Source organism: Solanum pennellii, chromosome 12 (genome assembly GCF_001406875.1).
Source record: "Solanum pennellii chromosome 12, SPENNV200".
NCBI lineage: Eukaryota > Viridiplantae > Streptophyta > Magnoliopsida > Solanales > Solanaceae > Solanum > Solanum pennellii.
The window spans coordinates 12,474,835-12,489,320 of record NC_028648.1 but is presented as its reverse complement, the minus strand read 5'-3'; the positions used below and the strand labels follow the sequence as shown (position 1 = coordinate 12,489,320).

At 29.8% G+C, this 14,486-nt stretch overlaps 1 protein-coding gene and 1 long non-coding RNA gene across 2 annotated transcripts; one reads left to right on the top strand and one right to left on the bottom strand.

Moving 5' to 3' along the window:
- The first annotated feature begins 3,626 nt into the window (after positions 1-3,626).
- LOC114075234 lies at positions 3,627-5,418 on the top strand. Its single transcript, XR_003575755.1, has 2 exons — positions 3,627-4,798; positions 4,983-5,418. It is a non-coding gene; the product is annotated as an uncharacterized LOC114075234 (long non-coding RNA).
- Positions 5,419-6,590: 1,172 nt separating this feature from the next.
- LOC107007451 (thioredoxin-like 1-1, chloroplastic) lies at positions 6,591-8,760 on the bottom strand. Its single transcript, XM_015206078.1, has 4 exons — positions 8,284-8,760; positions 7,923-8,099; positions 7,647-7,811; positions 6,591-7,263 (listed from the first exon to the last, which is right to left on the bottom strand). The coding sequence occupies exons 1-4, from the start codon at positions 8,533-8,535 to the stop codon at positions 6,958-6,960; spliced, it is 900 nt and encodes a 299-aa protein (XP_015061564.1). The 5' UTR covers positions 8,536-8,760; the 3' UTR covers positions 6,591-6,957.
- Between the last annotated feature and the right edge of the window lie 5,726 nt (positions 8,761-14,486).

Below are 14,486 nucleotides of genomic sequence, written 5' to 3'. Positions count from 1 at the left end.
CTAGTTGACCTTCCTAGAAACATAAAGCTTGAGAATAAAATGATTCTCAAAGTTAAACCCAAATTGAATGGATCAATAGAAATACATAAAGCACAATTGGTGGAAAAAAGTTTTACTCAAGAAGTTGGAATAGACTATGAGAAAAAAGTTTCAACGGTTGTGAAGTTTACCTACATATGATTACTTTTAGGTATTGTAGCACGTTTAGATCTAGAATTACACCAAATGGATATGAAACCCTTTTTTTCAATGGAGAATTAAATGAGAAAATCTACATGAAACAACCAACAGGTTTCATTGTTAAAGGTCAAGAAAAGAAAAATTTTAAATTGAAAAGATCAATTTATGGTCTTAAACGATCTTTAAGGCAGTGAGATTTCATAAGGAGGTGATGTCATTTTATTTCACCATGATCAATGAAGACCATTGTATTTATGCGAAAAAATCCAACGAAAATTTTGTAATTTTATCTTTCCGTAACAATATTTTATTAGCTGAAAATAATTTGAAGTATGTAAACACTGTCAAGTCACGACTTTTAGAATCTTTTGATATGAATGATATTGGTGAAACACACTATATATCGGGTGTTAAGATCCAAAAAGATCGTTCCAAGAAACTTTTGAGTTTATCTTAAGAAACTTATATAAGGAAAATATTGAATGAATAATTTCAAATACATGAATACTCCTATAGCAAGGGGTGAAACTTTAATCCTTGAAATGAGTCCAAAGACTGAAAATGAAAGAAATACATGTCTCGAGTTTCATATTCTAGTATTGTTGGGAGTTTGATGTTTGCTAGGATGTGTACTCACCAAAATATGTTTTTATACCATGAGCTGGTTAACAGGTGTCAATTCAACCATGGAAGAGATCAATAAAAAACAATTAAGACAATATTCTGATACATGAAGGGAACTGCAGATCACTCATTATATTATAGTGGATATGATTTATTCAAAAGAGGTTATATGGATGTTGATTGGGCTAGTGACCGGTGTGACAGATAATCAAACCCGAGTTATGCTTTCTTACTTAATAGTGGTGCTATTTCATGGAAACATAAGAAACAAACTTGAGAAACTCTTCAAACTATGAAATGTGAATTCATAGCTTATGCATTTGCAGTACAAGAAGTTGTTTGGTTAATTAGATTTTTCGAGCATTTGAATATTGCAAATAATTCTAAGGGTCCCATGATTCTATATTGCAACTTAAGCGTCCACGAAGGACCCTAAGTATTACATCAAAATCAAACATATTGACATCAAGTATAACTTTGTAAGAGACATAGTAGCAAGTGGTGAAATAAATTTGAACTCGTGAAATGATAGTTGGTTCTTTTATGAAAGTGATATCTAGAGACTTGTTCGAGAAACATATTAAGGCCCTAGGTTTGCAGAGAATATAATAATATTCATGCATTGTAAATTAACTTGATAGTTATAATATTATCACCGATATATGACTATTTTGAATTTGTATCAATATCTCATATGCATGTGATAATGATTTTAGAAATAAAGTTTGTCGAACAGGTTACGAGATTTACTCTCTCACATGAGCAATCACCTCTTACATTGAAGAACGTGAAGAAAAAAGTTTCACCACCATATTATGACTTGTTTTGTTAGCCAAATAAGAGTCTCTCTAGGAAGATGAATTTGAGGATCATTGAAGACAGAAACTCGGGTTAGACATATATAGGTATCCAAATCAAGATTTGTACGATATTTGAATGATTAAAACATTGAGACACATGCACACCAATATAAGGTGAGAACAATTGTAGCATGTATTTCATACTACGCTTGTTAAGTGATCAATGAGTTAATGAAAGAATGGTTTCCTGCTTCTTCATTTTGAGACACTAAAAGATTAAATTAAATTTTCATTGAAATACCCTTTGGCCTTTTGTTGCTTCTTGAAGTTTTGATCGGTATTACTACTTTAGCATGTTAGTAACAACCATAAGTGATTCGGTAACGCAATGCATGCCTAGAGAAGCAGTTGATATGGAACAAATAGATTCGAGCAGAAAGGGAGGATGACTAAATGAAAATTTTAACTTATACACAAGCAGACTATTACACTCGAATGTAATTATGCATATAAAGTTAAACATGAACTCAAGTTCACCCCTTCAAGAAGATGAGAGATCGAATAAGTAACTAGTAAAGTAGTGGATAATGTCTGTGGTATTGTGAGTAATAATATTCTCATAATTCTAGTGAATTCTTTTCACATGTGATTGAATTAAAATGTAGGGCAAGCAAAGCCTTGATGCTCATAGATCGCATGAACTATTTATCATATGAATTATGTGTCTAGTTGATGTCATATTAGCTTGGGTCTTGTCCATCATATGCGAAGTGAGAGATGTAAATTTGAGTCTTGAGTCACCCATGTGGACTGATGTGATTCGAAATTATTTTTCTGTAAGCACCAATTTAAAAAGGGTAGAAAGAGTTACAAAATAACATCTCCACCATATAAAGATATCCCTTCTTAAATAAGTGTTGAACGCTTCTAAAAAAAAGAAAGTGAAGAACACAAAAATAAAAGAAAAGTAATAACAATTAAATCTTCATGAATCATTGACCTCAAGACATCCAAGAAAAAGGACATAGTGTGTGAAGCATTATATTTGTTTCCTAATGACGCAAAGAAGGATTTCGAGTAAATTATTCAAAATTTATATATTTCATTTCGGTGCAACAATTAAAGATACGCACGCACGCTCACACAGACACACGCACACATGCGTGCACACACACAGATATTACATATATTATAAAATTAAACATGTTTTTTATTTTTGAGGTATGAACTAGGTATTATAATAAAGAAAAACAATTCTAAACAACAAACATTTAGCACTAAATAGGATCACTTAGCCACACTTTTACTATTTACAAAAAATAACTATATTTTAGTTTTCTATGAGACGAGTTTATGTACTCCTCAAATGTTTTATCTTAAAAAAATACAAATAATAAAAAACTAATTAGAGAAAATCAGGGAAGAAAATCTTTGAAAAGGTTAAAATGCTGAAATTTCTCATTATTTGTGTTACAAAGAGCAGGAGTCTCAAAATAGGTCTCTTCCTTGTTCCTCAAATTCAACAATTCATCATCATTTTTGTTGGAAATTTTAAGGTCACTATCTGTGAAATTTGTTTTTGAATACAAAATTAGAGAAGCAATTCATCATTGGAGCAGGACAATTCAATTGGAAAATTAAGCCCAGTGAAATGCATGGTTCGCAGACAATTCAGATTTGATCTTCGAGCTTTAATTGATCATATATTTTGTCAAAATTTTTGTTGAATTTACTTATGACAAAGCATGAATAAGTTTAGAATATGAATTTATTCAATTGACAGTTTTATTTTATAATTCAATTTGTTTTGAATACAACAATTGAAAGATTGAATGTGCATTTATTTAGGATAAAATTTAGATGATGTGATTCAAATTGTATATTCAACATAATACACTTTCGAATACAATTAAGCTTCAAAATACATTTTTACTTAAAATGTAATTTGTTTGGGATACATACAATGAATTATTGAATGTTGTTGAATTTTTTATATTGAATGATTGAAAGACATATTTATTTAGAATACAACTTAGCTCATATGATACAAATTGAACCTTGAATATTATTATATTTTGAAGTACAATACAAATAAAAAATACATTTTTTCGATGTATTTGTCATAGAATTTTGAATATTACTATGATTGTAAATTTGTATGTTTGGTGGATGATTAGAATACAATTTTATTGAAATACAATTTAGATATGGACAACGTTAGTTTTTTTCTGGCCATGCATTTGGGAAGATGGGATGAAATAATTACAGCTATTATGATGAAAAAGTATGCAACATTTAGAGATTTAGTGGAGGAAGTTGTTAAATAAATTAGTGTTGATTTGACATACAATTGTATGAAGTTGAAGTATAAGATCGAAGGTAGCAATGCACCATTGAAAATACACAACGAGATGAGTGTAAGAGTGTATGTGTGTTAAAGAAAGATAGCAGGAATTGTCAAAGTATCCCCTACGTGTAACTGTATTTGTGAAGGATTGTGAATTGTTTGATAGAAATCTTCAGGAACAAGGGGTAGGTATGTGTGGATTAGATGCAGATAATACATCTGATAAAACAAACATTAGTGCTTAGTGTGTCATTCGTGAGCGATGTGATCAGCTGCGAAAAGAAAAGGTAATGGTAGATCAAGTTTATAAAGACAAGGCAACAACAAAGGCTGTGATGACACATATGCCATTGAACAGAGATTTCAGTGGAAATGTTTGTGCTTTCGTCATCCGGTAGCTATGGCGGCAGAAAGAATAGATCATACTCATCACATATATGTGCATCCTTCAGACTAGATGGTATACTAAACCCAGTCCAATTGAAAGGATTTGAGAATTATGGGCAATGGCGTAGTCCAATGCGAATTGCATAGCAGGCTAAGACGAAATTAGGGCTTGTTACAGGTGCGTATAAGAAGGATTCATTTTGTGAGGAACATCATGAACATTGGGAAACTTGCAGTGCTTTGGTTCTATCTTGGATCATGAATACAATTTGCAAATGCTCGACAAGGAGAATGCAAATAAGGGAACTACTGCAGTCTGCAGCTGCAACCAACACAACAGGTACCATTACAGCCTTAAATGTTAATGATGTGTTGAATAGGTGGATAGTGGATATGGGGTAAACACATGGCATCAGCCCTAGCTGTTTTGTACACTGCTTGTGAACAACGACATCAAAAGGTACACTTGCCTAATGAGATTAATGTTTCCATCACACATTGGTATTTGTAGGCTATTATTATAGGGAGATTTACAACATGTATTGTGCGGTCGACATTTTAAACATAATCTTCTATCTGTTTCCAAGTTGACGAGGGAACTTAGATGTTGTATGACATTCTTCCCTCACTTCTGTTTGATGCAGGACCTTCTCACTGTGCCTCAACTTCAGCTTCAATTGTCGTCACCAAGCCTGATGCGGAGCTATGGCACAAGAGGATTGGAAAGATTCCAGTAGAGCTCTACAATAAATGTCCCTCATAAAATCAACTAGTCTTAATAAGAACCTCTCTTGTTCTATTTTTCCACTTGCAAAGCAAACAAGACTTTCTTTCACCGTTAATGTCAGTAGAGCTAGTAATCCTTTTGATTTAGTCATGGAGATGTTTTAGGTCCTTAAAAAACTCCCACATATGATGTGAATATAGTTTTTCTTACAATAGTAGATGATTATAGTAGGATGGCTTGGTTGTTCTTATTGAAACTCGAGAGTGATGTTAATACTGTAGTATGAAACTCGAGAGTGATGTTAATACTGTAGTAAAAAAGTTCTTGTTGCTAATAAAAATCAGCTTGCTATTTCTCAAAGTTTTCATAAGTAATGATAAAACTCAAGTTTTTTAATGCACACTATGAAGATTTACTCAAGTCTGTAGGAGTTGTTCTACAGAGCTCATGTGTTCACACAATCCAACAGAATGGGGTGGTTGAAAGAAAATATAGACAAATCCTTGAGGTGGAAAGATCTCTTAGATTCCAAGGTCACATACCCTTGAGATTCTGGGGGTTATGCGTTCAGAATGCAGTATATTTCATCAATGGATTACCTTCCAGGACCTTGCTTAACAAATCACCTTTTGAAGTGTTCTATTGAAGAGAGTCAAATATACAATACCTAAGATTCTAGGTAGCTTATGTTATGCAACTATCACCAAGGATACTGGTGACAAGTTTGGACTCGGGACTGAGAAGGCAGTTCATTTAGGCTATTCTAGCACACCGAAAGGTTACCTTCTTTATGGCATTGAGAGGAAGCAATTGTTTGTTAATAGATATGTAGTATTTAAGGAAAAGGTGTCTTTTCTTTCCAAACAATGTCTGGCTCAGATTCATCTACTGACTCTCATTTGCAGGTATTAAATTTTCATAGCATCACAGTTTCAAACACTACTTATTCTCGCGGACATAGTAGGGGAAGTTGGACCACAACATCCAGGTTCACCTCCTATAGTAGCTCCACCAGAACCTATGGAACCTAGGAGTACCAAAAGAGTGCCCAAGCCTCCGAATCGGTTGCATGATTTTGTCCATACACCTCTACCTTCTAATATAGAATCTAGATCCAATGCTTGTCTATATCCCTGGTCTGTATGCATCGTTAGCTACATCGTATTAGCATTCCATCTGCAATTATTCAGCAATTAAAGAGTCTACATGTCATATTGAAGCCATGAAGGACACACACCTGTTAGCTGCCACGAAGTAGGAACTTCAAGCTCTCACCAATAACAGAACTTGGTGTTTGGTTGATATGCCTACTGTTAAAAAGGTTATTGGCTGTAAGTGGGTCTTCAAGGTGGAAGTATAATGCAGAAAGAGAAGTGGAAAGATACAAGGATAGGCTAGTGGAAAAGGGATATGTAAAATACTTTCAAAGTCACTCTTTAAGTTTTGGCTTTGTGACTTCAGATTCTTTAAGAGTCCTTTTTTATCAACTCCATAGAATGAAAAACCACATGGTCAGAAACAGGAGAATAAAAAAGACATCATATTATCATTACTCAATAACAAAGAGATCAAAAACCAGTACAAACATCTTACTATTATCAAGAGAACCATTTCGACTTGCTCCAATTAAAAAAAGGAGAAGCCAAGTAAAAGGGAAGAGTAGACTCTCGCTATCGCTCAGGCTCAGATATATACCAGAGCTTCCACATAAACTATGTACAAGACCAGATGTACAAGACCAGATATACCCAGCAGTAGCCAGTAAATATTTGACATTCCCTATACTAATATTTAAGTTCCTCCAGACTGCAATAGTCTTATAACACAACAAAGCATAATATATAGCTGTACAAATGTAACCTCTTCAACATCATTTACCACAAACATTAAAATCATCTACCAGAAGTAGCATATGCTTCTTTCTCTGTATCCCGTTTGGCCGTCTGTGAGCTAGTTGACGTAATGGGGAGAGGAAGAGGAAGTGGTAGAGGGGACTCTATATTTGGAGTAGTTCTATCCTGAACTTCCTTTTGTGAGGTAACGAGGATGGGTTCTTCTTCTGTTTTTGGAGTGTAATTAAAGGAAAGATCCTTGTTAGCTGCCAGTGCAAGAAGCTCTTTCTCCTCGAGCCCTTTGGGTGGCCCAATGGTGCAACGATCTGTACCATACTTCGCCAATGCATCTCTGAATTTTTTGATCTGTTCCATAGTATGCAACACTAATATTAGACTACAGTTTCAACAAAGATAACAAATACAAATAAATAAGTGCAAAGCCAATAATAGCATTGGTTTTATAACATTCACAGCGAATTTAGCTCGGTATATTGCAGATCACTGCGTCACATTACTTGATCCAAGACTAGTATCTTGAAGAAGATCTATCAATTGAAAGTGTTGATTGTGGATAAAACTTAAGGACAGACCTAAACAAGAGAAGTGAGATCTAATGACTTCCACTGAATTCGAAGAAAGCATTGCCAGCTAATGGAATCCATCGTTAACATTCTTATCCAAAAACACGATACATTGCTATGGCAAAGCTAAAGCAAAAGCAGGTAATAGGTGCATAAAGAACTAACCGTGGCATTGGTACAGCTAAAGCTGCAAACACGGCCTTCAGCTCCTCTATAGAAACGGAAAAATGGGAGAACATGTACATTAAGAGAGTAACACATCGACTTGTGTTCCTCATAGTTCACCTGTAAAAACTGCACATCTGGATTCATCTCTGCCAGCTGACACAACTGTATTTACCAATTCAACAAAATCAGTTCAAAACTAATAGAAACAGTTTACAGATCATACATTGACATTCAAAAACATTCTTAAACAAAGAAAAGGACTGTTTTTTTAACCTTGGGGTGAAGAGCTTTACAACCTCCACAGCCAGGAGAAAAGAAATCAACAACAACTAATTTATCCCCTGCACTCAATAGAGAGTCAACAAGTTCTTGTGCACTGTTCACTTCTTTCATGTTAGGTTGAACCCCTTTCTCCCACCATTTCTGTGCTTTCTTGATTCCAACACTCATCTGTAAGCACACAGAACACCAGTTAAAAAAATTACAACAAAATGACCTAAGGCCAATATCAAGCAAATGAACAATAATCAACGAAGTTAGATTTGACCCCAAATACGATCCAAAACTACTCATATACAAGATCTTCAACCACAAACCCTCAAAAATAAAACAAAAAAAAAAGTCAAAACCAAACCTGAGCAGTGATATCAGCAACTCTTCGGTTGAAATTGGATAAGCCTTCATTTATAACCAATTTACGACCATAAAAATCGGTTCTTGGCAAACAAGAAGATGAAAGCTTCAACGAAGGAAGACAAGAAAGATTGACCGATTTATTGGGAAAAGAACAGATCCCATGTAGATTAAGACGAAGATGATCATAAATTTCACCACAATCAGAAGAAGAAGAAGGAAACATAAAACCTTTACTCATCAATTTCGTCATGACTTTCCTTTTCAAACGATCTCAAATTCTCAATCAAACACCTCAACATAAAAAAAAAAAACAAAAAATTGCGATCAACCCTGATGAAGAAACTGGAAATCTGAAAAAGGGTTATTCTCCTTTTCTTTCTTCAGTTCTTAGTTTATCTTGTTAATGGAGATTTCAAGAGAAGTAAAAGGGAAAAAGGCAAGAGACAAAGGGACAGGTGGATGAAATTTGTGAATAATTATATAGTAATCTTTTTAGAAGGTACTATTTGCTTTATCATAATCCAAAGGTTCAGATTGTTTTAGATTTGAAATTGATCCGGACCAGAAAAAAAAAGGAACAGATATTTGGATAATGGATAAATACGGTTTCGATTATGCATTGTCCAATATAAGGATAAAATAATATTCTTTTCATTTCTATTTTTATTTTTCAAAAAAAATACTTTACCAGTAGTATTTGACCCTAGATTTAAAAATATTATTTATTTGAACTTCAAATATTTTCAAACACATTAAAAATGAACTTTCTACATGCAAAAGTTTAAATTTGTTTCTAAGTAAAATGAATGTTTACATATTATTTTAAATTGTAATAATTATAATTTTCAAAATTTAAAATTTTCAAGTTTTAACATTAAAATCTATAGATTATAATATTTTATTATTTTATTTTTCAAGTTAGAGTATCAAATTAATTGTTATCATATATGTTTGAGATTGTATAAAAAAATTAATTAATTAAATTTAAATTTTTAATTAATATTATATCTTTTTAAGAGGCTAAAATCTTTAATTGTTATTTCTTTCCTTTTTATAATTTTGTAAGAATATTGTTGTTATTTTTTTCTAAGTCTACAAACTAATATGTAAAATAATATATAATATAAACATAAAATAAATTATAAATTTATTATATAAAAATAGAAAATAAAATTTTCAAAATGAAATTTAATCAAAATTTATGAAATATGTTAATTAATTAATAAGAAATATATTGATAAATATATATATATGAAAAGAATATTTTAGTCTCGAGAAAATAATTTTTTGTTCTACTTCTATTTTTCAATAGCATTAAATATTTTATTTTCTTCTCAATAGTAAAAAAATTTATTTCTATTTTCATTTAAAATTAATTTTCCTGATTTATCAATTAAATTCATTGCTATTGGTTAAAATGTCAAGATTGTGATTTCACACTAATTATAATTATGTAAAAGAAAAAAGGGATAAATATACCTTAAATATGGTAAATAGTATTAAGGTATTCTTCATCATATTTTTGAAATGTTGCCCCGATCATCCGAAATTTAAAGTATATATGTCCATCGTTCTAGCCAAAGATTAAAAATTGAATATGTGGATACATTATGACACCTGTATGTCTATTAGTATAAAAGAGATATACATACTAATTCTTAGATAGTAAAGATATTAATATTCAAATGTAAGAATGAAGATATTTTCATAACATTCATGATAATTCAGGGTATAGTTATTTATTTTTTCAAAGAAATGATAGTAAATGGGTGGGTGGAGGGAGGTTGTATGTTTATGGCGACTTTTGTGAACTTCTTTGAATCTTTGTTCTTTTTTGTGTTTTTTGGTTCAAATTTTACTTTTAATTTTGTTGTGCTTCTCTCATTCGTATTCGGTCGTCAAATGGGTGGTTTAATTGAAATTATCGATAATAAAATGGATTAGGACTATAATTAACCTAAATATTTTTTGGATTCAAATAAGTTGGACTTTAATTGACTAAAAATTGAATTATGTCATAATTTAGTTCAATTTCATCTGCTTAATTTTAATAATTTCAACATATTATTATTAAATTTTTATAGTAGTAATTTAATTTTAAACTAAAGAAAATAACAAAAATAAATTATAAATAAATAGATAATCGCAGAAAATTTAAAATAAATAGAAATCATATATTTGATATGGGAATAAACATTACGCATATGCAAATAAAGAATTTATAACGGTTGAAATTAAAGATTAAATTGGATTCAATTGAAAATACTTTAGAAATAGATTAAATTTTGAATAAGTTAAGATTAAATTTAATTCAAATTATCTTTAGCCTTATCCATAAAATTTAAATAAATTAAATAATTACTTATATTTAAATTTGATATCTCCGATTTATCATTATTTTTTCAAAAGAATTATTCAACCCAAGCACTAATTGATTCTTTTTTCTTCTCATTTTCTTTTGAATGTTATTGTGATTTGTCTTTTTTATTCATTGTTGTCCTCCTCATATAAGTCAACAAAAGTGTTCTGCAATTGTGACTTCTCAATCACTTTTTCTTATTATAATTTCTTTGTCGAATAAGCATTTGTGTTTGCTAAGTAATTGTTTGAGTATGAGATTTTATTTTGATAAATAATTTTATATTGATTTCACTTCGTGATTTGAAGTTAAAGATAGATTTTCAAATACTTTAAAAGTCATAATTTGTATGTTTTAAATTATAAATTATTTTTTTAAAAAAATAAAAATTAATGCACAAATTTATATTTTATTAAAGAGAAAAGGCTTAAATATGTAATTGAACTTTCAGAAAAGGTTCATTTATGTCATCATTTAAAAATTTGGCTCATTTATATCATAATTAAATGCTTACTTATGTCATTATTTTTTCAAAATGATTTTGGAAAATCATTTTTGACACATGATCAACTATAATTCGACCACGTCATCAACTTTTTTTATTAAAAAAACCAGAAAGAAAAATAATTCAAGTTTTATTCAGAATTTTGATTTTTTTAATTAAAAATTGATGACTTGACCCATTAATTTATTTAATAAAACAAAAAAATTAATTCAATTTTTTTCAGAAGTATAATTTTTTTCATTAAAAAAATTGATGACATAACCGAATTATAATTGACCACGTGTCAAAAATGGTTTTACAAAATCACCGCTAAAAAGTAATGGTATGAATGAGTCTTTTTCTTAACGGTGATGACATAAATGAGCCAAAATTTAACTGATAACATAAATGAGCCTATTCTAAAAGTTTAATAGCATATTTGAGCCTTTTCCCTATGTTAAAAATAACACATTTAACTTATACATATATACTAGTAATTTATTTCATACGTAAATAAATTTTATAATTCATATAGTCACTTTTTAAATTATTTATATCTCATATAACAATTATTCTCGCTAATATAAAATTTATTTCAATTTCAAATCTATTTTTAGTGAACAATTTATATTCTCCTCAGTCGTTTTATCAAATTTATTACTACTTCATTTAAGTCAATGTTTAATAACAATAAAAATACCATCATTAGAAGAAAAATGGTTTAATATATCCTCAATTTGGTTATTTAAAATTAGATACTACTCAATATGAAAGCAGTTTTTATATACTCTATTATCATATAAATGTCTCACATATATAGATAGATATGTTAATTAACTAATAATATATATATATATATAAGAGATTTAGATTTTAAAAAAATAATTTTCTGCTTCTACTTTTGCTTTTGAAATAAAATATATTTTTTTAATTTTTTCTAAATTAAAAAATTAGTTTAATTCTATTTAAAATTAATTTTATTAATTTGCTCAATAACTATTTTTTAAAGAACATATATTTTTTTCTCAAAATAAGTGATTCTTCCGTGCTCCTAATAGTAATCAAAATGGCTCTAAAAATAGTATTGTGGTTCTAATTTTTTTTAAATATTATCTAAAAAATGGATCCATTAGACAACAAATGGAAATGAGGAGTGCACGTAAACAAACTTAATATAAGCCACGTGGTTTGCAAACAAGCAGATATTTTCCATCAAAAGAGATAAAAAAGAATGGATAATTTAGAGCTCCACTGAGTTGATGCCATGTGCCTGGTTGATGCAATCAAGCAACTAATTAGTGCCATTTGTTGTCACATGCGTGATATAAGTCTTCTTTCAAGTAAAACGATTCATGGCCATTCTATTTTGGTTTGTCAAGTGTAAAATAATGTAACGCGTCAGTACGGAGAAAAATATTTTTTTTAAAATTTAGTTAATTTTTAAATTATTTTTTATATTTGATTAATAAATGAAAAGTATTTTTTTAAAAAATAATTTTAAATTTAATTAGTGAGTAAAAATATTTTTTAATTTGGGATCTAGTCTTTGAGATCTGACTCAAGACTCTATATCTGAATCTAACTTTCAATTGCGATTCAAAATGGACAGTTAATGAAAAATTTAGGACATGACCTGACATTCGATTTGAGACACTATTTCGATTCTGGATTCAACCCTGATTCGAGACTAATGAATAACAAGTCGCCATAATCAATCTCTTGTCAAAATCATTTCTCGTCGACTTTATGATCATTGCGAGAAATGATCTCAATTTTTATATAATATTCCAACATGATATATATTAATTTTATATTTAGTTCGATTGAAATCACTTCTTTATTTCATTACTTATAGTAGTGGATGATGTCGTGAATTTGGCTCTTGATAAGGTGATATTTAGGATGCAAGTCATTTTAATGATTTAATAGAGATAATTGAACTTCTACTTCTCTTAAGTTGCAATTGTTCAGCTATAAGAAAGCCAACCGTGTGATTTTATTCTCCTTGTAGTGAATTTTACTTACATTGATTTTAGTAAAGTCTTTTGATACTATTTTTGAAAAATCTTTTCGTATATAAGAAAAGGAAATTTAGGTGTTTAATATTTTTTTGAGGAATAGCGTTGAGTACTAAGATCTATGTCATAGCAGAGAGAATGTAATAATACATTCAAATACTAATGATAATTCATAGGGTGGTCTTATGCAATTTTTCTTATAATAAATAAAAATACCAATTATGCATGTATTGTACGTAGCATATTCATTATGATTATCTATTTAAACCTCAATATTAATCGATGTTTGTTTTTCTATATTTAATATAAGAATGAAACTTCTCTGTCTCTCAAGTACATGAGAGCTTCTCTTTCTCACAATAAATACAAATATTGCATTTATGTTACTGCAAATACATTTGAAAGAATTTAATTGAAGTACTCAAATTTTATATTAATTTATTTTTAAAAATACAATAATATAATATTAGATAATAAGAAGATTAGATGGACAAATAATAATTAACATGCTCCAAATTTATTATTAGTGAAATCAAAACTAGATTTTTATATTACATTACTCTTGGAGCTTTGACTTAAATAGTTTTTTTTTAAATAGATTTTGTGTTATCACAAATATCGATAGTATATACAGACAAATAAATTAAACAATATCTAATTAAATACACAAACCTATCATAGAGGCACCTTTAGAATCTTTTAGGGATAAGAAACAAGTGAAGTGTTGTTCTACAAAACATACCCCTTTTAAGACCAATCATCTTTCAATCAATTCACAAAAAAATCAATTATGTTGATGTATAATCAATGAATAACGAGCAAATGACAACTAGTAATTTTGAAAACCAGTGGCTACTGAACAAGTATCCTTAAATGTTTGTGATAACTATGAGATTCAAAAGAATCATCAGCGTTTGAAGAAAAAAGTGTCTTCTACCAATAGTCGAAATCAAGAACGATCTAAGAGGTTGGGAGAACTAGCAATTACAACAGTCACACCTGAAATTCTTGAAGATATAAAGAGCTTAAGTCAAGATGTCTACAAATTTTCTTCAATAGAAAATATGCTCAATCAGTTTGAGCAGAAAAATCCTTTTTGATTTTATTGAGGTAACTAACACCTAGACATAATGAATTTGGTTTTAAATCTTTCATATGGATTCAAAGTTTTTCTCTTATATATAGTCACATTTTGACTGTCTGAATTTTACATGATTATTGTTATTGTATGGATATAAAAATGATTGAACAAAAAATAGGTAAAATGCACAAGTACCCCCAACCTATACCAGAAATCTCAGAGAAACTTATACTATGCTAATGTCCTATTACCCACTGAA

Coding starts and splice junctions, on each gene's coding strand:
- LOC107007451 (XM_015206078.1), bottom strand. CDS start 8,535: ATGACGAAATTGATGAGTAAAGGTTTTATGTTTCCTTCTTCTTCTTCT. Junction 8,100..8,283: donor TTGCTGATATCACTGCTCAG/GTTTGGTTTTGA, acceptor GTGTGCTTACAG/ATGAGTGTTGGAATCAAGAA. Junction 7,264..7,646: donor TTAGCTGTACCAATGCCACG/GTTAGTTCTTTA, acceptor ACTATGGAACAG/ATCAAAAAATTCAGAGATGC.